At 50.4% G+C, this 23,443-nt stretch overlaps 1 protein-coding gene and 1 pseudogene across 1 annotated transcript; both read right to left on the bottom strand.

Moving 5' to 3' along the window:
• Nucleotides 1-526: 526 nt before the first annotated feature.
• TMEM98 (transmembrane protein 98) lies at nucleotides 527-9,791 on the bottom strand. Its single transcript, XM_047080407.1, has 6 exons — nucleotides 9,661-9,791; nucleotides 8,395-8,526; nucleotides 7,395-7,428; nucleotides 4,812-4,927; nucleotides 2,216-2,275; nucleotides 527-734 (listed from the first exon to the last, which is right to left on the bottom strand). Exons 1-6 carry the CDS (start codon nucleotides 9,789-9,791, stop codon nucleotides 527-529), a joined length of 681 nt encoding a protein of 226 aa, XP_046936363.1.
• A 7,028-nt stretch (nucleotides 9,792-16,819) lies between these two features.
• Nucleotides 16,820-17,778, bottom strand: LOC124512867 (glyceraldehyde-3-phosphate dehydrogenase-like; annotated as a pseudogene).
• Between the last annotated feature and the right edge of the window lie 5,665 nt (nucleotides 17,779-23,443).

The following is a 23,443-nucleotide window of genomic DNA, read 5'->3' as shown; positions in this document are numbered from 1 at the left end:
AACTGGTTGCTCACTTTCAAAGGCAAACCTGGGAAGGGGAAGAGGGACTCAGATGCCCCAGGGACAGGGCAGATAATACAAACAAATGAAACAGACCAGGCGAGTGAGAGAGAGAGAGCGAGTACAAGCCCTGTCAAAAGACACAACTCCCACTGAGTTCAAGTTGATTGTCTTCTGCAGATGCATTTCAGAGTTGCCTTATCTTCGGATTGTTTAAGAGAAGCCAGAAACTCTGATTTCAGGGCGAAACCCTGTGATTTCTAGATGGTGGCTCAATTTTCTTGAAAACACTAGGTGGGCTAAATAAAGCTGCCGGTCTACCAGTCTCTAAGGCTCTGCTGTGCAGACGGTGCAAGCCGTCTCCTGGAACCGCGGTGTTAGACTGCCACTCGCCAGTCAGCATTTGCTACTGCAGCAGAGGCATCAGCTCGGCACGTACAGCTGAACCCCCGAGAACTCACGCTACGGGGAGAAGCGGAAGGTCCGCTGAGCCACCCAGGGACGGCGGCAGGCTGGCCAGCAGGCACTAAATGGCCGACTGCTCCTGCAGGAACCCTTCAGGGCCTGGGAGGCCTTTATCTGTCTCAGAAGCCAAGGCTGCTTCTCGAAGGACTTCCAGGTGTTCCTCCGCAGCAGACAGTGACTGGTCGATCCAGTCCAGGCCCCCGGTCAGGTGGCAGGCATTCCTGGTCACCAGCACCAGATGACTGACAGACAGGAGCAGGGCAGTAGTCCTAGAAAAGGCAGCAGGATCAGTATCCCTAGGGAATGAGGGATTACGCACCAAAGCCCACATGGACAGACTCTGGTCTGGTGTTCTCCCAACTGGAGGCCCTTCCCCGGGAGGTTGGTGATTTAAAGATGGCTCCACACTCCAATAAATTTGGGCATGGCTGGGGGCGCCTGGGTGGCGCAGTCGGTTAAGCGTCCGACTTCAGCCAGGTCACGATCTCGCGGTCCGTGGGTTCGAGCCCCGCGTCAGGCTCTGGGCTGATGGCTCGGAGCCTAGAGCCTGTTTCCGATTCTGTGTCTCCCTCTCTCTCTGCCCGTCCCCCGTTCATGCTCTGTCTCTCTCTGTCTCAAAATAAATAAAAAACGTTGAAAAAAAAAATTTGGGCATGGCTGGGTTAAACAACATTAACTGAAGCCTTCTCTGAGCCTGTAACATGCGTGATAAAGCTGTAAGGACAGAATACAATGTGCTGTGGCTCACTAACTCATTTAAGACTGTGGAGACTGTTTTCTGCAGCACACCTATTAACATCTCCCAGAAGAGTGTTCTGTAGGACTATTCAGATCTAGTCCATTGGATGAGCGCATCCCCAACTGTTGCCCACTTAAAAACACGAAAGACGTACCCCTGCCTGGGGCATCCCTTATTGATTTTGAATCAATAAGGCCCCGAGCTGGTTTAGACCACCTAAAAACAAAATTTAATTGAAAACCAAACTGAGGAGGAGTGTTTTCTTTCCCAGTATTGAAAGATTCACTGTAGAATATCTTTGATGGAGTGAGTGTATATGACGCAGGTGGGACTGTATCAGATCCTGAGCCCGTAGACACAGCGGGGCGGAGCATGGGAGCAGGGCAGAAAAACCAACTGAAGCCCTGGGAGCCAGTGTAATCACTGCAGTCTGGCAATCATCACACCGCAGATCTATGAAATGCTCACGTAAATCCAAGAGACAAAAGAATCTGCTTGTTCTAATGAGTTTGCATCTGGTAGAGGAGTATAACGTCAAAAGCCAACGTATACTCAGTGTACTACGGGAGGGTCACAAGCGGGGGTCTTGGGTACGTCCTGCGGAACGTGAGCACAGCTTGAGCCCAGCTGTCCCTTCCATCCTTTGCCCTGCTTACCACCTGCCCCACCCACACACCCCCTGGGCAGCACTCACAGCTAGGGCGTGTCTGCTTTTGGGGGGGAGCGGAGGCAGATGGGGGCAAGGGGAGGGAGTGAAGGTGCAGGTAGGATTTACCGTGGCCAGACGTTTAATCCTAAAAATTCAAAGTCTAAGACTGGCTCCCCCTAATCCCAGGCTTCAGGAAGAGCTCGGGCCTCTATCACCATTCACACTCAAATGAATGGGGCCTGCAGCCCTGGGAACCCAATACAGCAGCCTTCTCCACAACCCAGACAGAGGACCTCACAGATGTGATAAAAACAGTGAGCTTCTCGCGTGAGAAACCGAATGACCCCTCCCCCCCTCCTCACCGCGCATCCAGGAGTTTGGGGTCCAACGGAGGGTACATCGATTTCACCACATCGTCCACTCTGTGGGGAGGCAAAAGGATTTCAGCAGTTCACTTCCCCGGTGTCCTTTTCTGTTCTTCCTCCATTTCTACCTTTCTTTGTCCCAATCTTCTCTTCTGATACTGAAGAGCCCCAATCTTTAGCGATTCTTGTCTCCAACTGCTTTTGCCTTCTCAGACAGACTTGAACAGGAAGACTTCTGGTTCGATTTGGGGAGTATTTTGTTTTTGGGTTTTGTTTCAGTCCCGGTAGTTTTTAAAAAGTGTTAAGCTCGCCCTTCTGGAATGATGGTCAAGATACGCTACTAAATCAAAAGGGCAAACTGCCAAACGATATCTAAAGTTTGATGGATCCACCGGCATGAAAATAAATAAACAAAAGCTATGAAGTGCAGCCGCTGAGCAGTGTGGAGGAATACCCAGCATTCAATCGTGTTACTGCCAGGGATTGGGGTGCGGTGGAAGTTGGGGTTCCTTCACTTTCCAATCTATTTCTGCATTTTGACTTCCGTTAAGTATTTACTACTATTGTGTTTTTTAAAAAAGGTTAAATATAGTTATATAGAACACACACACACACACACACACACACACACACACAAAGCCTACAAGTTTAATTTGGGTCCAAACTGCTCCAATGGATTTCCTTTACATACGGTACAATTCGTCGTTAATTTTTTTTTTTTTAAATCAAGTTCAGAAAGGAGCTGCTATTCATTCTGATTTGCACGGTTCAAGATTTTCATCCAAATCCTCGCTCCTGGACTGCGTGGTAGTCAGGAAGAAAAAATAATGATACATTGTTTGATTTTGAAAAGCACTTGAAAATAGGTAGATGCCCTCCAATGTTCTTGTCTCGGGGCTGAGGGGCTGGTGAGGAAATGCAAAGAACATCAGCGGCCGTCTTCGCCAGCCCCTTTCTCTGTAGTGCCCTGGAGCTGAAGCCACTCGCCCTGAAACTAATATGCTATCAACACACTTATGTGGAATAAATGGAGCAAGAAAAACAACGGGGACAAAAAAAGGCCAGATGAAGAAAGAAGTGTTAAAGGCAAAAAGATAAAGCAAGGGCACTGACTGAATTATGGCAGGGAACATTCTGGAAGCAGCCCAAGGGGCTCAGTAGGACGGGCCAGTGTGCACCAGGTTAGGTCCACTCTCTGAGCAATGCCACACACACCCCCTCTCGAAACAGGGCTAATCCCCAGCCCCAGGGACTTCCTTCCTCCCCAGAAATCTCCATCTCTTTCCTCCTCCCACCGCTCCCGGCAATGCCTCCTCGTGACAACCAGGTATCACAGGAACTGCGCAGGCCCCAGGGGTGGCTCTTGCAGTGACTGGAAGCACGATGAAGGTCCAGCAGACAGGAGCAGTGCAGAGTCTCTACTAACAAGGGGTGGCCAGAGGAATGCCTGGTGCTTACCCAGGGCCTCGGCTGCAGGGCCTTCTGGCCAGGCTGGTACAAGTCCCACAGCTACACCCACCTGGGACAGCTCCAGTTCAGAAAAGCCAAGAACTCTTCTGAGCTGAGTCCCTCCCTGGGATTATCTCCTTCCTACTTTCTCAACTCACTGAACGCCCTGGACAGAGTTCAAGTGCTCCAACTCTCATATTCCTTCAGAGGGCTGGTTCCTCGTGATCTAGCCGAGGCCATGGCAACCAGGAAACCGAGAGTCCCTGGAATTCACAGGGAGTGCCACCATTCCAACCGGGGACGTGGAGGCACTGTCTCGGCAGTAAGGCTGCCTGGCTGATTGAGAAAACATCCTGGACCTGGCCAACTCCCGACTCAGGCACATCCACATACCAGCCACCAGATGGCAGCACAAACCCAGTACCACCCTTCTCCCTAAGAAAAGGGCTTTATACTTCTGGACAAAGTCAAGCCCAAACGAGGGGGTGTAGTTGTTGACTACAGTCCTGCCGGTTGCCTCCCACGTGGGGTTTTGCAGACAGCCTGGCATTTGGGATATCTGAATGAGGTATGGCTTCTCTTCCCCCCGTCCCCACACCCAGTCCTGGAGGCTGCTGGCTGGGACGTGGCTGGGCCAGTGGTTGACAGGGAAGTGGCAAGGAGCAGGTCCCTGAAACTGGTCTCCAGTACAGATAGGGCAGGGTGGGGCATGGTCGCTGCACGAGGGTGTGGACACCGGCGGGAAATGTGCTTCCTGGCCCAGAGCCTGGGAAGAAGGGAAGGCAGGCAGCCCCAGCTGGTGTGGGGCTGAGGGAGAGGCAGCAGACACAGTGGGATCTGCAGAATGGACTAGAAGAGTCGGCCCTAGTCACATGCTAGAATTCCCCAAAAGGCCAACCAGAGGAGGAGGCCCGTGGGAGGCGGGGGGCACTGTGTGAGACAAGTATCTAAACCCTGGCTTGGTCTCTGAGAACCTAAACCTTCCTGGACGCTCTGTAAATGTCTGGGATGCCTGTAACTGAAGTGACCTATGTAGTTTCCTTGAGGAGCCTGGCCCGCCTGCCACCTCAGCTTCCGGTCCCTCCCTCCTCCCCGTCCCCCCACTCCCCACAGAGGGTGGGGACCTCAAGGCCCACCAGCTCACCTGGGGCTGATCCGCTTGGCCACCACGATGATGTCACTGACACTGGCTGAGGTCTTCATCTTGGCCCCGGAGCCCATTGTCATGGCAACAAGTTTTTCTGTCAGAGTGTGACAAATCTAACACGGCAGGGAGGGGAGGGGTGACTGAGTGGGGGGCGCTCCAGCTCCCCCAAGAGTTTCTGCTGCCCCCACAAACAAATATGGCCCCTGCCTTGGGTTCCATCCCACACCAGGGGCCCCTAACCTAGTGGGCAAACTGAGTGAAAAGCACACAGACGAGAGAAATGGGATGGAAGCGGCAAAGCCAAGGGCGCCGTCCAGCGAGGAGGGAGGGGTGGGAAGCTGAGATCAGGGTCACGGTTTCGGCTTAGAGAAGTCTAAGCTGAATTAATCTGTCTAAGAAAAATCATGTGCTCTAATTTCGCCTTGTCGTTTAGGGGGAAAAACCTACTTTCTCTTTCTATTCTTTCACCTCATGGTTTAGTCTTCCAGAAGGCTAGATCTCCCCAGTGGGGCACCCTCAGGAACACAGCTGGACAAAGGACAACTGTCCCCTTGAAGCACATCCTCCAAAAGCAGCACTTAGTTCAACAATTATCTGGGGTGACACCATGTTTGTCAACACGGCCATGGCGAATGAGTCTTTGGAAAAAGCAGGAAAAAGGCATGACTACCGCCTGAGGCCTTTCTCATCCATCAACAGTGCTGGCCACCCCCAAAAGCTTGGTTCCCCACTTCCACACCTCCCCGATGTTAGAACCTGGATGTGCTTCTTTCTGTCCCTGGCAAGTAAGTGCCATTACCTGCCAGCCGCTGGAAAAGAGGGTAGAAAGAAGGCCAAGAGCTCACCCAGGAGAGAGCCTAGGCCCCTCCTGCAAGTCCCCACCACAGGGACTCAAGGGCAGGTGGCCAACCAAAAGGGCCTTCAGACCCCAGGGCCTCTCCCCTCTCCTTGGATCTGAGAATCTCAGGCTGGACCATTGATTCCAATCCAGTAAGACTCCTTCCTGCTGCTGACTTATTCCCCAGCTCAGGTGTCATAGGCAGGGACGGGGACAAAACCTGGTACCAGGACACATGCTAGCTGGGAGATGGGAAATGAATATGGTATAATTGCTCTAGTCATTAGACCTGTCTGTAACCATATCTACACCCAAAGAGCGTCTTGGAATTAAATAATCCTGGACCCTAGGACAATTTCCTAGTAGACACTCCTTTGTCCCCCAATAGAGACAGCTACAGGAGACGTGGGACGAAAGACATCATCCTATCTGTACTGAATGACAGCGGAGAAAACATGGGCTGTTTCTGAAATCTTGAATAATTACTGGACAAAAAGATAAAGGTTGTAGTTTCCCAGGTTACGCGATGAAGAAACTGCCAATATCTGCAACTGACCAAATATTTCAATATTATTCTTATCACACAGGATTAAAAAACCAAATGCTGGGGCACCTTGGTGGCGCAGCCGGTTAAGAGTCTGACTCTTGGTCTCGGCTCAGGTCACGATCTCTCGGTTTGTGAGTTCGAGCCCCACGTCAGGCTCTGTGCTGACAGCTCAGAACCTGGAGTCTGCTTAGGATTCTGTGTCTCCCCGTCTCTTAGCCCCTCCCATGCTCATGTCTGTCTCTCTCTGTCTCTCAATAATAAATAAATGTTAAAAAAAATTTTTTTTAAACTGTAGGAGACAAGACAATCATTAAAAAAAAATGCTAACAATATAAAAATTACCCCAAACTATAAAAACTAGCCAAAACACAAACTGGATGCAATTTTCCACCCAATCATGGAGGTTGCAGGAATTAGAAGAAAAAAATCTGCCTTCAAGTACAATACTCATGGTTTGGATTTTACAACACCACCAACCGTCCCATGTGGCTGACTACCGTCCTAGCCAGAGAGGGCCAATGAAGGACTTTCTAGTAACTGGGGAAGTCCAGATACAGAACTCAACTCACTGAGCAAAGGGCTGAGCTCTCTGTTAATGAAGGAAAGTGCCCAGAGAGAAGCTGTGGAGCCCACTCCCCCTTAGCAGCTACACAGACTCGGGCACACTGCCTTCCCCAATTGGTGAAGATGTGGCCAGTGACCATGTATGTGGCCTTTCTCACAGGCCACTGTATTAGCAGGACCAGGTGAAATAAAACCTTTAAAGGGTCTTGAGAATGCTCGCGTATAACAGACCACCCAGGAGGGAGTGGAAACAGCAGAAATCCCAAGCGTCAGGCATGTTTAAAAACCTTCTTGCATGGGTTCAGGGCCCTTCCTAAGATGCCCTTCAAGAGTCTGGGCACAGAGGCCCCTGGGTGGCTCAATCGGTTGAGCATCTGACTTCGGCTCAGGTCATGATCTCACGGTTTGTGAGTTCGAGCCCCACATCAGGCTCTGTGCTGACAGCTCGGGGCCTGGAGCCTGCTTCCGATTCTGCGTCTCCCTCTCCCTGTCTGCCCCTGCCCTGCCCTCTCTCTGTCTCTCAAAAAAACAAATAAATGTTAAAAAGAAAAAAAAAAAAAGAGTGTGGGCACAGGGGTGATTTGGTGAGCCCCTCCACCCCCTTATCTCATGGGAAATCCAAAAGTATTACCTTCAAGATGGCAATGCAGTGGGACATGAGACCCCTGGGGAGACAAGAAGAATCTGTCAGTGCTCCTCCTTGCAGGCCCACCTGGCTCCGGCCACCAGCTCGGCTCCTCATGTAGCTCTGACCCACCGGGACACCACCGAGAGCAGGACTGCCTCAGGGTTAAACTGAACAGGTCCACGAGCTAAATGAGGAGGAACCTTCTTTCCTTTCCCTTCCCCTCCCGTATCCAGCCCACTCTCCCAGGCAGCACTCACCTCTCAAGGCATGCTTTCTGAGAGTTCTGAGCTTCTGACACTGTTCCTTCCACCCCGTGTGACTTTCCCCTTATTCTCAGCCTCTTGAGCACCTCATCTTTCAAGGCCCAGGTCAAAAGGCACTCACTCCGGGACAGCCTTCATGAAAGCCACCTCCACCTCCCCATCCCAGGCAACTCTAGACATCGCCTCCTGTGTGTGCCCACGGCGCTGTGCAGAGACCCACTAACGTTTCGGAGATAGCGTATTTAGTAGAATTCCTAACAGCTGCACTAACTGGCCCAGTGTCCTACATGCAATGTCCCCCACACGTCTGCTGGTGAATGACAATGGCACAGAATGGCACACACTTCTCAACATGTAGAGGCTCCTGCCAGATGGAGAGATCCCTGAGGGATCCTGGAGACAAAGGCTGCATCCCTGGAGCCTGGGTGTCAAATTCACGGGCCCCCTGAGGATAACCCAAGCACATCAAGGTGACTCTGTAACAACCTCTGCCACACGTCTATGGGCCTCAGTGTTTAGATCTACAGAATGGGGGGAGGAAAGACAAACACTGTCATAACATAATCTGATTCTCTACCCCCCGACGCTGAGGGCCGGGAAAGAGCTGGAAGTGACTCAGTGCTCCCGGATGCCTGGTCAAGTGCTGTGGCAAAGGAACCTAGAAAAGGGCACCCAGAGGCCCATGTGCCATCTCCAGGGGACTGAAGGAAGTACGCGGTCCGCGGTCCCCAAGGCCTTACGAGGCATCTTCGATCCAGTCTTCGTTCTCTAGAATGGCCTCAATGTGGGGGTTGGTGATGACCACATCATCCAGTTCCAACTCAGACGGCTCCGACTGGGTCTCCATGGCACCGATGAGGTCCACAATGGGCCTGGAAGGAAATGCCCAGGTGAGTGGTTTCGTGATGGGCGACTGTCGCTGACCCTCTCCTCACCGAGGCCCACATATCCCCCAACAGGATGTAAAAAGTTAGCAAGTTAAAGCAGTGACCCCTTGTCCTGGAGCCACATTTAACCTTAGTCGGACCGCAGGTGCGGGTGGGGCACGTGGCTAGACATGGGTCACAGAGGCAGGCAGGGCACTAAGGACAGCTGAAGCAGAATGAAATGAGCCACTAAGAGAAAGGGCAGGGCCACAGCCATAGGAGGCAGAGATGTATCAGACAGGGCTGCTCCTTCAGCACAAAATAACAGCCTTCTTAAACCCATTTTTCCTTCAAGCCTACCTTTTCCAGAGAAGCCGAAGTTCCTATTACCCAAACCTACCTGGTCTGCAGAATTACTGTCGGGAAGGACTTTGGTCCTACCCCCTCCTCGTTCTACTGGAGAAGTGGGAGGAATCACAACACTGACTTTACAACAGGGGACACCAGAGAATTCCGTTGAATAGCAGAAGTTTCCTGGGTCATATAAACGGGCATTTACAAATTATCTACCTCTTAACAGAGATGCTGATAGGATTCAGACAGAGGGATAAGAGAAACTAAGGGTGACCTGCCATGGTCCCTCAAGGGTCGATCCGTTAAAACACCCCTAAATGGAAAACTAGATCATGCTTACAAAATAGATTGCACATAAAACGCATCATGAAGAAATCCGTGCAAAGAGGGAGACAGTCCTCTGCTGGGATTTCACACAACCCAGTATCTGCTGCTTCCATGTGTGGCTGGAATGCAGGCCTGGGATCTCCGTTCCTACGAGTCTGGCTGGAAAGAAGTTGGATGTATTCAAATGCTAAGGGAAGTGGCCACTTCTGGATGAATGGCCGCACCTTTGTGGTAGGTGAGCCCGTTCGGTCACTTTCTCCTTAACTCAGTGACAGAGTCAGAGAAGGCTCAGGACATTGCTAAGCTCCGAGGTCTTTCTTGGAAAGGGAGCCTTCGGGTACCATTTTAGAGACAAAGAGCTGAGCTAGAGTTGTCCACTACCAAACTCCTTGGGCTCCTCTCTTTTTTTTCTGCTGTTGGAGCCACCCCTCCTCCCTTCCCCTCCCCGGGCCCACTCACTTGGAATCATAGCGCTGCAACAGGTCCCGAGGCCGGCAGTAACGCTGCCTGCAAACCACCACCAAGGCTGCAAACGAGGCCAGGAAGATGGTGGCCAGCACACCTATGGCGACAATCACCACAGTCTCCATGCTTCTGGGTGGCTCCCTCGGTCCCAGTCACGTCCCCAGCAGGAGCTAAATCTTGAAGGACACAAGGGCAGAGCAGGCCTTGGTAAAGAAGCAGCAAAAGAGAGTGGGGCAGCGGGGTCCTACCTGTGGGGGGTGGGTGGGGGGTGCAGAGAGCCAGGTTCCCCCCAAGTCACCTGCAGAGACCTGAGGGCCTGAACAGAAACGAGATGCATTTTATGTCATGTCCCAAATCTGCCTTTTGTCTAATTAAGAGTTTGCCACCTGCTGGACCAGGTTGGCTTTTCAAATCTACACAAAAGGAAACATCATAACTAACACCGTTGTTTTCACATCTACACCAAGTGCAGGAAAGAATACCCTCCTAAGAAGGGCAGGATTGCATTTACTGAGAGTCTACTCTGTGCCTGGCACTTTGTGTGTTAACTCTTCTAACGATCCTGAGGTAGGTATTAGTATTCCCATTTTACAGTTGAGAAAACAGGTTCAGGAAGGTTAAGTAATTTGTCCAAGGTTCTGTAGTCTGAAAGCAGAAACCCATTCACTTAAACTGGGCTGGGCATCCACCTCCCTTCACCTTTCTAAGAAGGGAAGAAGATTCTAAACATTGTGGAAAGGCATTTGACTGTCACTTTCCGTGTTGGAAACTTACAACTGATGGTAACATGTTCATTGCCTATTGTCTGTTCTCATTTAGGGGGTTCTTCCACACCTATCCGAGACTCAGGCAGAGGAACAAGGGCATCTCAGAGAACTATGTATTCATTGCAGGCTCCTACTAGTGTGCCTTTGAGCAAGTCTCTTCCCCTGTCTGGGCTTTAATTTCTCCATCTGCACAAGAGGGGCCTTGGTCTAGGCGTTCCTATGATCCCAGGATGATGCAGAACTTATTCTATACTACATGCCTCAGAGGGTTTGAACATTCCCGGCTGGCATTCAATAAGTATCTACTAGGCACCAAGCACTAGGCTGGATTCTGAAGATTGGAGATAATTGAGACATGAACCCCAAACCTTGAGGAGCTGAGAAACAGGTGTACAAATGGACACATGTTTTCTGTTTGCCGGTCAACCACTTCCCCAGCTCAGCTCCTGTGCTGTGTCACATGCAGAGAACACGGACAAGAGGTAACTCTACTTGTATGATATTTTCTGCGAAAGCCTTCTTCCCAGGGCAGATGTTGTTTGAGCTGGGTTTTGAAGGATGAGTAGGAGTTTGCCAGGTGGACAACATAGGGACTTGGCTGGCTCAAAGTGCCAAGGAGGCCTTTCTCAAAGGTTTCACAGAGCTGTCCTACCACCTGGAACTCACTTGCTCAAGAGGCTGAGAAGGCTGGGGTCTGTCTCTTTTATTTCTGTATCTCCCATAGGAGGTGGGGGTGGGGGTGGGGAAGGGGGTGGGGAGGGTAATTCTCAGCGTCTGCCTCAATTTCTCTAGATGTGTGTTTCTCTACACTGTCCCTCCTGAAGGGCTACCTCCTTTAGCCCTTTTTCTTTTCTCTCATTTCTGTGTCTCTGTGTTTCTCCATTTTCCTCTCCAGGCATCTTACCCCCTCCCCAGCGTTTCCTGCCCCCGCCCTGCACCGTGGCCTCCCAAGACCACCCGCTTTGTTTCCTGGCTTCCTGTGGGCGTCCTGAGTGTGTTTCTCTGAGTCCCTATGAGCGTTCTGAGTTTTTGCGGCCTTTCTCGGAGCGTTGTGTCAGAGTGTGTTTCTCTTTTTCTCCGTGTATTTTTCTCTGTGTGTTTCAGGATAAGTTTTTGTCTCTTTCTCTGTCTTTGTGTAAGCGTGTGGGTAGGTCTCGGTTTCTTGGTGTGTGTGTGTGTGTGTGTGTGTGTGTGTGTGTGTGTGTCCCCCACCCTCTTCACCGCCAAGGGGCTCTAAATCCACCAGGATAAAACAGCCCCGAGCCTCCGCCTCCTTCCTTCCCCCTGCCGGGAACACCCTTCCCAACACCCAGGTCGGAAGAAGGGACCCCCGGCCCGGCCCGGCGCGAGGCTCGCAGGGCTCCCAGGCGCGCAGTCCCACTTTGCCCAACTTGTGGGCGCCCGGGCTGCAGAGCGCGGGCTCCGCGGCCCCAACAAAGGTGCCGCCGGTCCGGCCCCCCCCCTTTCCCGCCATCGGCCCCCATCTCCGGGCCCCGGGACCCCGGCGCGCCCGGACGCCCTCCCTGCCGCCGCTCCGGGGCGCGGCGAGGCCCACCCACCTCAGGCCGCGGCCGCAGGACGCATCCCGGGGGCGCTCCGGCCGCCCGGCCCCGCCGATGGCAAAGTCCGGGCGCGGGACTCGCGGGCGGCTCGCAGGAGCGGAGCATGCCGGGAAGGAGCTGGGCTGGCCGAGGAATCGAGATAAAGTCCCCGGGAGCCAAACCCCCAGGTGGGGGGGAGGGGGGCGGGGGCCGGCCGCCGCGTCCAAATCCCCGCTGCCAGGCGCCGCCGTCCCCGCCGGGCCGGGGGTGGGCGGGGGGTTGGGGCCGCGGGGAGGCCCTCCCTCAGCCACCCGGCAGGCGCTCCTCGCACCCCTCCCCCCTCCCCCCTAGGGCCCCAGCTCAGAGGGAGGCCGCAGGGTCCTTACGGCCACCCAACCCCTACGGGGCCGGCCGTCCAGGGGGGCCGTGGAGCCCTAGCAGATTCCGCTGTGGGCTGGTCAGGGAGCCAGTGCGCCCCGCTACACACCGTGGTTTAAATCCTGGCTCTGCCACTCTCTAGCTGTGGGCAACTTCTTTCACTTCCCTGTGCCTTGGTTTCCTCATCTGCAAAGTGGGCCCACTACTTGTAGGCGTGGTCAAAGCTGATAAAAGGGTCAAATGACATGATGCATGCAGCGCATTTAAGAGTGCCTGACCCAGGGTAGATGCAAAGCAGCGTGAGCTCTCATGACAGTCTCATCCACACTGGACACACAAGCAGGCCCACCCCTAACAGTTGCTGTGCCAGGGACAAGCAGAGAAATGCAGGACTCTGGCTGGCTGTCCTGCCCCTTCTGTTTGTGCTCTACTCCAGCGACCAAAGGGAACTCACACTATTGGTTCACCAACCCTGCTCTGCAAACAGCCACCTCTCTGCCATCCCTCAAGCCTAAGGATGCCCACACCAGGAGGTACAGGTTGCCTTGGAAGGATGGAGGTGGACACAGGCTCTGGAGACAGGCTGGGCTTTGGGGACAGACTTGTTTTCAGAGTCCAGTGAGCCCGGAGCATGGTCTAGAAGAAGGCATGAGTTCTAGATGGTCATCTCCCTTGGCCCTCAAACTCCTAGCCCTGTAAGGAAGAGGCAGAATCAGAGTGAGGCTCACTACAGCCTGGGAGTTAAGGCAGAGACCCCATCAACTAATCTAAGGTCAGTACTGGTGACAAGTCCCAAAGGGGGCAGACTAGGTCCCAGGCAGCTTAATACAGTCTCTGCAAACTCGTCACTCCCAGGTTACTTGAAATCCACAGAGGTGGTTGTTGGGTTTTTGTGGGGGGTTTTGGGTTTTGGGTTTTTTTTGTTTTTTGTTTTTGTTTTTGTTTTGGCTTACAATTAAAAAAAAAATCTAGTTGCCCACATTTTAAAAAATTAACAATTTCACTTATACCTACAGATTTCCAGCTTCTCTGGGAAATTCAGAAGATCTCTCAAAACACAGCCCATATGGCATGGGTAGGAATGGTGAGTAGGAGAGGGTCGGCTGCTAACCCCAGGCCTGCTCTCCTGGCCCAGGACTTTCCCCACTGCATACAATGCATGTGCGTGCATTCACAGCTCACCTGTTTTATGGAGAGCCTGACCCAGTGACCAGCTGACACTCAGGGACAGGAAGGCTGAGGGGTGATTTTGCTACCCTCTAATGGGCTTTCATGGAGAAGCCATGTCAGGGAGCAGGAATTCCTGACTCCTTCAAGGGCTCTTCTAGCTGCACTAAGAATCAAATTACCATGAGACAGATTAACAGGAGAAAATCAAATTTAATAGCGGACATACAGGGAATCCACACAGACGTGGAAATTCCAAGACGGTCAGGCAAAATGGGGTATATGTGTCATTCTGAGCTAAAGAGAAGGGGGTAGGGGTCTGGGACTTCAGAGGGAAGGAATACGAGAAGAACAGATATTTGGTGATTGGCTGTTTGCCTGGCTATACAGATGGCCGCTCAGATAAAATTTATCTCTGCTAATAACCCTTATTCTGGAAAGACCCTCCAGTGTAGATTCTTCTATGGAGTTAAGGGAAAAACAAAAGTTTCTCTTGAGCTGTAGGGTCTCACTTGCCTTCAGCTCAAAATAATCCACATGCCAAAGTGGCCCATTCTGGGGTGTGGGGAAACTGTCCCAAACCCCTTCAGCTCTATCTGTTTAAGGAAAATGGGCTTACAGCAAAGAATGGGAATGGGTAACTGGGGACAATGAGTGTTTCCAATTTCTGGGAAATACTCTGAGAAGGATGTATTTTGTCTCAGTGGTTTAAACATTTGGTGGCCTTGAGGTAAGAAGCTAAACCACATGATAAAGAAGAGGTCGTATGTGTGTATATATAGAGACCATATACACACACACATAGAAATATACATAGATATACAAAATGGAATACTACACGGCCATAAAAAAGAATGAAATCTTGCCAATTGCAGCAACATGGAGGGTATAAGGCTAAGTGAAATAAGTCAAAGACAAATATGATTTCACTCATAGGTGGAATTTAAGAGACAACAAAAGTGGGGCACTGGGGTGGCTCAGTTTGTTGAGCATCTGACTCTTGATTTCAGCTCAGGTCATGATCCCAGGGTCATGGAACTGAGCCCTGCATCATGTGCTGAGTGTGGAGCCTGTGTAAGATTCTCTCCCTCTCTTCTTCTGCCCCTCTCCTGCTCATGCTCTCTCTCTCTAAAAAAAGGAAAAGAAAAGAAAAGAAAAGAAAAGAAAAGAAAAGAAAAGAAAAGAAAAGAAAAGAAAAGAAAGGAAGAGGGGCGCCTGGGTGGCTCAGTCGGTTAGGTGTCCAACTTCAGCTCAGGTCATGATCTCATAGTTTATGGATTCAAGCCCTGCATCCAGCTCTATGCTGACAGCTCAGAGCCTGGAGCCTGCTTCAGATTCTCCCTCTCTCTCTCTCTCTTTCTCTCTCTCTCTGCCCCTCACCTGCTGGCACTCTCTTTCTTCTCTCAAAAATAAATAAAAACATTAAAAAATTTAAAAAATAATAAAAAAAGAAGAAACCACAAAAAAAAAAAGAAAGAAAAAAGGAGACAAACCATAAAAGAGACTCTTAAAACTAGAGAACAAACTGATGGTTACCAGAGGGGAGTGTGGGGCCACCGGATCAGGTGGAGGCCCCGTGGCCAAGGCAGTGAAAGAATTCACCCAGGGCAGAACGAAGGAGATAGAAGTTTATTGGATACATTGCAAAGGAGCAGCGGGCAGGACAGCGAAGGAGAGACTAGCTGCCAGGAGGCAGTGGTGGGGGGCTGTGGTTTAAGGGGGAAGGTGAAGAGGTGTGGGAAAGTGTGGAATTTTCCTTTTTTGGTACCTGTGCCCAGTTGTAAGTAATCCATTGGTCAGCTAGGGATTATGGATATTTTGAGATGGGTCTCCTTTCTCTTCCTTTTTTTTTTTTTTTAATTTTAGAGACAGAGAGGAAGCACGAGTGGGGGAGAGGGACAGAAGGAGAGAGAGAGAGAGAGAGAGAGAGAGAAATTCAAGCAGGCCGCATGCTCAGCACAGCCCATGACCCTGTGATATGACCTGAGCTGAAATCAAGAGTTGGACACTCAGTGGACTGAACCATGCAGGTGCCCCAGGGTGGATCCCCTAATGGGCATGTTTGTATGCAGCCTGGTGGTCACTGTGGGCCCTCGTACCTCACTCAGCTTTCCATCGCTCAGGTTGGTTGCCTAAGACCAGCCTTTACACGGAGGTGGGGGTGTGGTGGAGAATGGGTGAAACAGGTGAAGGGGATTAAGAGCACACTTACTGTGAAGGGCACTGAGTAATGTATAGAATTGTTGAATCACTATACTGTGCACTGGAATATGTGTCATTCTCGTGTATATGTCTTACGTGAGAAGGGTAGGGGTCCGGGCTTAGAAGAGGAGGAAGCCCATCAGCTGGAAAGGGAGAGGAGATGCTTGGAAAACAGAGGTCACCCTCTTGTGCAGATCAGTTTCTTAGGTAAAAAGAAATCTCTGTTGATAGCTCTCTTCCGGTACAGGCTCTCCTTTCCGCTGTAAATCTAGACAGTTGAGGGAGAGATAAAGAACTTTTCCTGAATCTGCTGGGTTTTGATTGCTTTTAACTCAGCATAATCATGCCAAAGTGGCCCATCTTGGGGCAGCCTGCTCTAGGCCCCTACACAGGTCTAGGATTTTATGATTCTTGTAGGAGAGATATGAAAGAAAACTTCAGCCTTGGGGAGTTTATAACACAAACGGAAAAGACTGAAGAGAAGCAGAATTTGTCACCCCAAAATATGTTTCTGTGGCATAAGGATTGATTTAGGCTGATTCTTTTCTTTTTTTTTAAATGTTTTTATTTATTTTTGAGACAGAGAGCATGAGCAGGGGAGGGGCAGAGAAAGAGGGAGACACAGAATCTGAAGCAGGCTCCAGGCTCTGAGCTGTCAGCACAGAGCCCGATGCGGGGCTCGAACCCACAGACTGTGAGATCATGACCTGAGCGGAAGTCGGACGCTCAACCCACTGAACCACCCAGGCGCCCCTAGGCTGATTATTTTCAAGAAATAGCAGATAGGAGAAGCTCTGAAAACCGTTAGAAATTACCCTTTTACAAAAGAAATTTACATGTAGAAGGGAAATCTCCATTTGTCTTGTTTTTGTTTGCTTGGCTTGGTTTGGCTGGGGACAATATACTTTATTGATGGCACCTGTGGAGGTGGGGCTCCCCAAGCCTTTCTCCTTCTTCAGGGGGTCTGGGATGGAAACTGCATAGAGGTCAGGAAAATTCTCAGTGTGTTGGAGGATGAGTTGGGGAAAGGACTCCCCAGCAGCTGAGGGCCTCTGTCTTCCTCCTGCTCTCACTTGGGGCTGGTGGTCCAGGGGACTCCTACTCCTTGGAGCCATGTAGGACCATGATGTCCACTACTCGGTTGCTGTAGCCAAATTCATTGCCATACCAGGAAATGAGCTTGGCATAGTGGTCATTGAGGGCAGTGCCAGCCCCAGCATCAAAGGTGGAAGAGTGGGTGTCGCTGTTAAAGTCATAGGAGGTGACCTGATCCTCACTATAACCCAGAATGCCCTTGAGGGGGCCCTCTGATGCCTGCTTCCTCACCTTCTTGATATCGTATTTGGCAGCTTTCTCCAGGTAGCAGGTCAGATCTACAACTGACTCATTGAAGGTGAGGACGTGGAAGGCCATGCCAGTGAGCTTCAGCCTTGGTGGCACCAGTAGTAGTGAGAATGATATTCTGGGGAGCCCCTCAGCCATCACACCACAGCTTCCCAGAGGGGCATCCACGGTCTTCTGGGAGGCAGTGATGCATGGACTGTGGTCACAAGTCCCTCTACGGTGCCAAAGTTGTCATTGGATGACCTTGGCCCAGGGGGCCATGCAGTTGGTGGTGGAGGAATTGCTGACAATCTCGAGGGAGTTGTCACACTCCCCATGGTTCACACCTGTCACAAATATGAGGAAATCGGCAGAAGGGGCAGAGATGATGACCCTCTTGGCCCCACCCTTCAAGTGAGCCCCAGGCTTCTCCCTGGTGAAGACCCCAGTGAACTCCACAACATACTCAGCACTAGCATCATCCCATTTGAGGTTGGCGGGGTCTCACTCCTGGGAGATAGAGATGGGCTTTCTGTTGACAAGTTTCCTGTTCTCAGCCTTGACTATGCCATGAATTTGCCATGTGTGGAATCATACTGGAACATGTAGACCATGTAGTTGAGATCAATGAAGGGGTCATATATGACAACAATATTCACTCTGTCAGAGTTAAAAGAAGTCCTGGTGACCAGGCACTTAATGTGGCCAAATCTGTTTACTCTGACCTTTATCATTGTGTCTCCTGGATGCAGCTGGCACTATTCCAGAAGATGCTGCTGTCCATCAAATGAGGAGGAGCAGAGAGCTGGGAAATACCCATTTGTAAAGCTGTTCTCCCTGTCCCAGAAAGAGAAGATAATCCTAAATCGATAGAAACTCTTACCAGTGGGGAAGGCACCAGCTTAAGTTTGCATAACATACCCTTGTTTCCTGTGCTTCCCACTATCTCCCCTCACCCCCACCCCCAACTTCCCATAACTGGCCTGGCCCCACCTCCTCCAACACCTTTCTTTTGTCTTTAGCTGGAGGTGGTATTTCAGGTGGTGGCTTGGGCCGTTCAGGGAGTTATTCCATTTTCCTGGGAGTCTCCCATGTGTACAGGAGGTATACATGTTATTAAGCTTCTGTTTGTTTTTCTCCTGTTAATCTTTTCATTGCATGAGGGTCTCAGCTAAGAACCTACAAGGGTAGAGGGAAAATTATTTTTCCTCCCCTATAAGGCTCAAACAAACAAACACGTGGTGTAAATGCCCCATTAACTATCCACTAGCCAGCTGCAGGGAGGACAGAATAGTACTATGGCTGTGCCAGTGCATTTACTAGCCAGCTGTCTCCCATCATTCTACCAAGCCCATGCCCCTCAAGTCTCCCTGGACTGACCTGAGATGAGCACTCAGTGTTCTTACTTGCAAGCTATAGAAACTGATTATACCATGTGGGAAGGGGACTTGTTGAAATGACATGGGGTGCCCACAGAATCAGCAGGAAACTGAAGACCCAGATTAGGAAATGGACAGGTACCACAGGGGCTCCAGGGGCTGGGTGCAATTGCCCTGAAATGATTGTGACCCTCTCTTCAACTTTACCCTTCCTTCTAGATTCAAAGTTCTGAGTAGGACTCCTCTCTGTCTCCAACACGGGAGGTGAGGCACAAGCAGTACCCTTCCTTCCAATACGTCTACACGCAAGGGGGTTTTCTCAAAAAAGGTAAGAAGAATGGTTGCTGGACAGCTCCTCAAAATTCAAGCACCCTACCTATGGCCTCTCCTCACTCAGTCTGAATGCCAAGCCGTAGCAAGAATTTCCAAATTGAAGACTGAACCCAGTGGTTAGAGAAGAGAAGCCAGCAGGTCATAAATGGTGCTGAGGGCAATAAGGAGGAAAGAGTCTTCATTCTGACCAGTGAGTGCAAGCTTGTGCTCTGCCAAGGCAAGAAGTGAATATTTGTTGAGCACCTACTATGTACCAGACACTGATTAGGCCTCTTACATGCCTATCTCCGTTGACATTCTCATCAACCCTGAAAAGTCGGTATGTTCATGTTTGCAAGAGAGGAAACAGACTCAGAGGGATGAGGTGATTTACCCGAGCTCTTGCAACTTGCACGTGGTAGGGCAGGGAGTAGACTCAAGTCTCCCTGGCATCAAAGTCCAAACCACCCACACCAGGAAACTGCTAGTTCCTCCAGTGACCTGGGCATCAGAACAGGGCAGGTTGTCATGGCCCTGGCCATGGCTACAACAGATAAAGCCAGTCTATCCCAATTTCGTGTGCACTCTGTTAGGGAGGAAGAATTTACTCTGCCCTTCAAGGTCCTCCTGGCTGGACTGAGACTCAAACTGACATCAGACGGACTAACATGTAAAAGCAAATTTCATTTCGTACTTATGGGGAATCCACACAGACATGGAAATACCAAAGACGGCTAAGCAAAATGAGGTATATAAGTATTTCTAAGTGGAGGAGAAGGGGGTAGGGGTCTGGGACTTTAAAGGGAAGGAATGAGCGCCTGCATGGCTCAGTCACTTAAATGTCTGACTTTGGCTCAAGTCACAATCTCATGGTTCGTGAGTTCGAGCCCTGCATGAGGCTCTGTGCTGACAGCTCAGAACCTGGAGCCTGCTTCGGATTCTGTGTGTGTGTGTGTGTGTGTGTGTGTGTGTGTGTGTGCATGTGTCTGTCTCTCTCTCAAATATAAATAAATGTTAAATAAATAAATAAATGGAAGGAAGGAAATTCACAGGAAGATGAAAAAGAATAAATGTCTGGTAAACAATGATGTCTGGGCCCCTCAGAAACAGTGGGACCTTGAGGACTTCCATCGAACAGGCCTTGCCGGGTTGCTCCCTGGCTCCCATCCCCCCATATCATAGTGTAGTTACCTACGGTAATAGCTCTTTTCCTGGCAGGTCCTCCTCTCAATTCTTTTTAGGCAGTTGAGGGGGAGGCAAAGAGCTCTTCCTGAATCTGCTGGGCCTAGCAGTCACCCCACTACCTATGATAGATGACAGAAGATAGGGAGGAGCCCAGCTTTCCTTCTAGACTAAGCCAGATCCCACTGCTTGGGTCAGGGAGACATCTGGGCTCTCTCAGATCCCTGAGGACAGTCAACTCTTGGAGAGTAGTAGAGAGAGGGGGGTCTTCACTCAGCTCTTGAATCAGCTGGATTGACAATCCCCAACCCCCACCCCAGGACAACCGTGGGCTGGAAGAGGCTTGTGTCACTAGCCAGCATTGTCCAAACCCCGCATGGTTTTGGGAATGCCCAGACTTGTCCTACGATGCTTGCCCTGAATCCCCAGGACAGCAGGACCCTAGCAGAGAAGCCCCAGTCCGAGCGAACAGCCTCCAGATTGCCTTCAGTGCCCGGACAGTCCACCTCTACTTACCCACCTGAACAGCAGCTCCTCTGTCCCCATAGAGAGCCCAGGGCTGGTGGTACAGAATCCCCCAAGGGACAATGACGGAGAGAATGGGGTGGGGCTTGAGTGGCTCCCACGTGGAGCAGATCACCCCCCAGGTCATTTCATACAAGGCTGCTTTAGGACCTGCACGGAGCAGGTGCACTTCATGGAGTGGTCACTGGGTGTCACCGCTGCTTCCTAGGCATGTGCACTCGTGGGTGGGCTAAGGCTGAAGCATGCTGGAGAGAGAAATTCCTTCTTTGAAACTCGGTTTATGGACCTGATATCTTCTGTGTCTTCTATGTCCTCACCCCTCTCATCCCCTGTCCCTCCTAGCTGGCCTGGATTGTCCATCATGGAGTTGCTCCCCGGCCTCTCTCCTTCCTGGTTCAGAGCAGATACCAGCGGCTGGAGAAGGTCACACAGCAAGATGGGCTTTGCCATTGGTTCGTGATCACAGGCCGAACACAGGCACTCATTGCTGGTGAGCCATCTGTCCCCAGGGACCCAGGTCTCACTCTCCTGCTCCCTTAGACAACAGCTTCATTTCATCAACCCCCTCACAGCCCTCTTCCACTCTCACTGGCTTCCTTCTGAAAGAAAAAATGCGGTGCCTTCTTCACCCTTTGATCATGAAATCTCTACACTTACCAGTGTTTTTACTCATTCTTTCCTCTTCTGCTTCTGCTCTGAATCCTACCCCCTCCTTCTCAAGGTCCTGGACCCTTTGCCTTTTTCTATGTTCTTCTGACTTACTATCTCAGCCCATCCTGCAGAATTCCCATCAGCAAACGATTGAGCTCATCTTAAATACCGCTGTCTGCATACCAAGTGCCTCTGTCTACCCGCCCATGTCTCTGTTCCCTCTCAGCACTAAAATTCTCCTTATGTCTCAATGCCATCCCAAAAGCTGTCTCTTCTGGCTACCTCCATTCGTTCTTCTGCCTGCTCAGATCTGCCTGATGCCCTGCCTTGCTCCAGAGAGTTGACTTCTCAAGGTCACTATGATCTCCGTGTCGCCAAATGCCCTGGATGTCCATGTCTCTTTTTGTAAGTGTATTCTTTTTTTTTTTAAGTTTATTTTGAGAGAGAGAGAGAGAGAAAGCGGGGAAGGGGCAGAGAGCGAGAGAGAGAGAGAATCCCAAGCAGCCTCCACATTGTCAGCACAGAGCCTGATGCGGGGCTCGGTCTCACAAACCTCAAGATCATGACCTGAGCCAAGACCAAGAGTTGGACACTTAACCGACTGAGCCACCCAGGTGCCCCTCCGTGTCCCCTTTCACACTGTCCCCAGGATTGTGCACAGCGGACCAGACCACTTTCTCTTCCCTTGGCCTCCATACCACCACCCTCTCCTGACCTCTCAGATCTCTCCTCCTCGGTGTGTCCGTCCTCTACCATCTGATTCTAAATACTAGAATTTCTGTAACCTCCGTTTTGAAAAATCTTGTCTTTTCCTTTTGACCCCGTTTCCTAGGTGATCACATTCATTCCTTCTGATTCACGTACATCACCTTTTATACCGACGATGCCCAAACTTATATCTTTGGTCCAGTCCTATCCATTCAGCATCTCTATCTGCAGTGTTCACTGGTGTTGAAAATGTGTCCAGAATGGAATTCTCAACTGTCACCTCTCCCCAAACACCTGTCCTCCTTCCTCCAGTCTTCGTCTCTGCAGCCAGCACCACAGTTCACCACACGGCTCAAGCCCCAAACCGAGGAAGCCTCACTTTTTCCTCACCCCTCCCCCATCCCGTTAGCAAATTCTATCTCAGATTCATTTCAAATCCCTTCACTTCTCCCCGTCTCTACTAACCACCCACACTCACGTGGGCCATAGTCATCTCTCTACTACACTCAGACAAGATATCTCTGACCAGCCTTCCCATTTGCACACTCTTCAATCCATTCTTGACACAGCAGCAGTGATGGAAATGTTCTGTATCTTAATCTGGGTGTATACATGTAAAACTTTGGGGTGTGTTCAAATTTGTACACTTTACTGGAGGATAAAATTCAACAACAGCAAAACCCCAAAACCCACAAAACTAAACAAGATGTCAGTTCCCCTGTTAGAATCCTTCAGTGGCTTCATACCATCTTCAGAATAAAATCAAACTCTGCATGACTTGGTCCCAGTCTTTTTCTCCAACCTCCTCTCCCACTAGACTTCTCGCTTGCTTGCCAGAACCCAGCTTCCCTGGCTTTCATTTGGTTTTCTCTAATAAGCTTCAGCTTGCCTGCCTGCCTCAGGACCTTTGCTCAGGCTGCTCCCTCAGCCCAGAATCCTTCCCCATGCTTAGCACCTTTCTTCCTTCACATCACCTACCAAGGCTTACCCAGACCATCACGTCTAAACTATATCAGCCCATTTATTCTTTCTGCTCCCAAATCATTATATTTTTATAATGCTACTATAATTGTTTTGTTTTTCTACAGTTAGGACCACCTTATACATTTGACACTCACTACACACATGCTATTAGGCTAAGTGCTACATAGATAACCAATGCAATGAGTCTTATACTCAAAGAACAAACAGACCCTTTTTCTCTTTACTTTTTTTTTTTTTTTTTTGGCGTTGTTGTTCTTATAAATCTAAGTAGAGGGGCTTTAAAAAAAAATCATGCATTCATTCCAGGACAGCAGTCTCTAACCCTGGGGCTGAAGATGGGAGAGTTGGTGAGTACATGGTATAATGCATTAAGCTGTGTCCTCCAAAAAGACAATGGGTAAGTTCAAGTGGGAAGAAGCATGCCTAAGAAAAATTTTAAAGCCATACAAAATAAGCATTACACACACAAGACAAAATGCCTTTATTTTTTTCCCCACAAATTAAGTCAGAGGCTAAAAGCACAGGACCCAGAGACCACCTATGTAGCACCAAGACTCCTGTTGCAACAGGTCCTTATCTGATACCTTGTCTTCCAACTCAGCCCTCTGACATATCTGATTATTTTTGACAAGTGCAATCATCTCAACAACAGAGCCAT

Source organism: Lynx rufus, unplaced genomic scaffold, assembly GCF_022079265.1.
Source record: "Lynx rufus isolate CCGP_SWC_20201006 ecotype Redwood Valley unplaced genomic scaffold, mLynRuf1.p SCAF_18, whole genome shotgun sequence".
Lineage (NCBI taxonomy): Eukaryota > Metazoa > Chordata > Mammalia > Carnivora > Felidae > Lynx > Lynx rufus.
The sequence above is the reverse complement of the archived record's forward strand: the minus strand, read 5'-3'. Positions and strand labels throughout refer to the sequence as shown.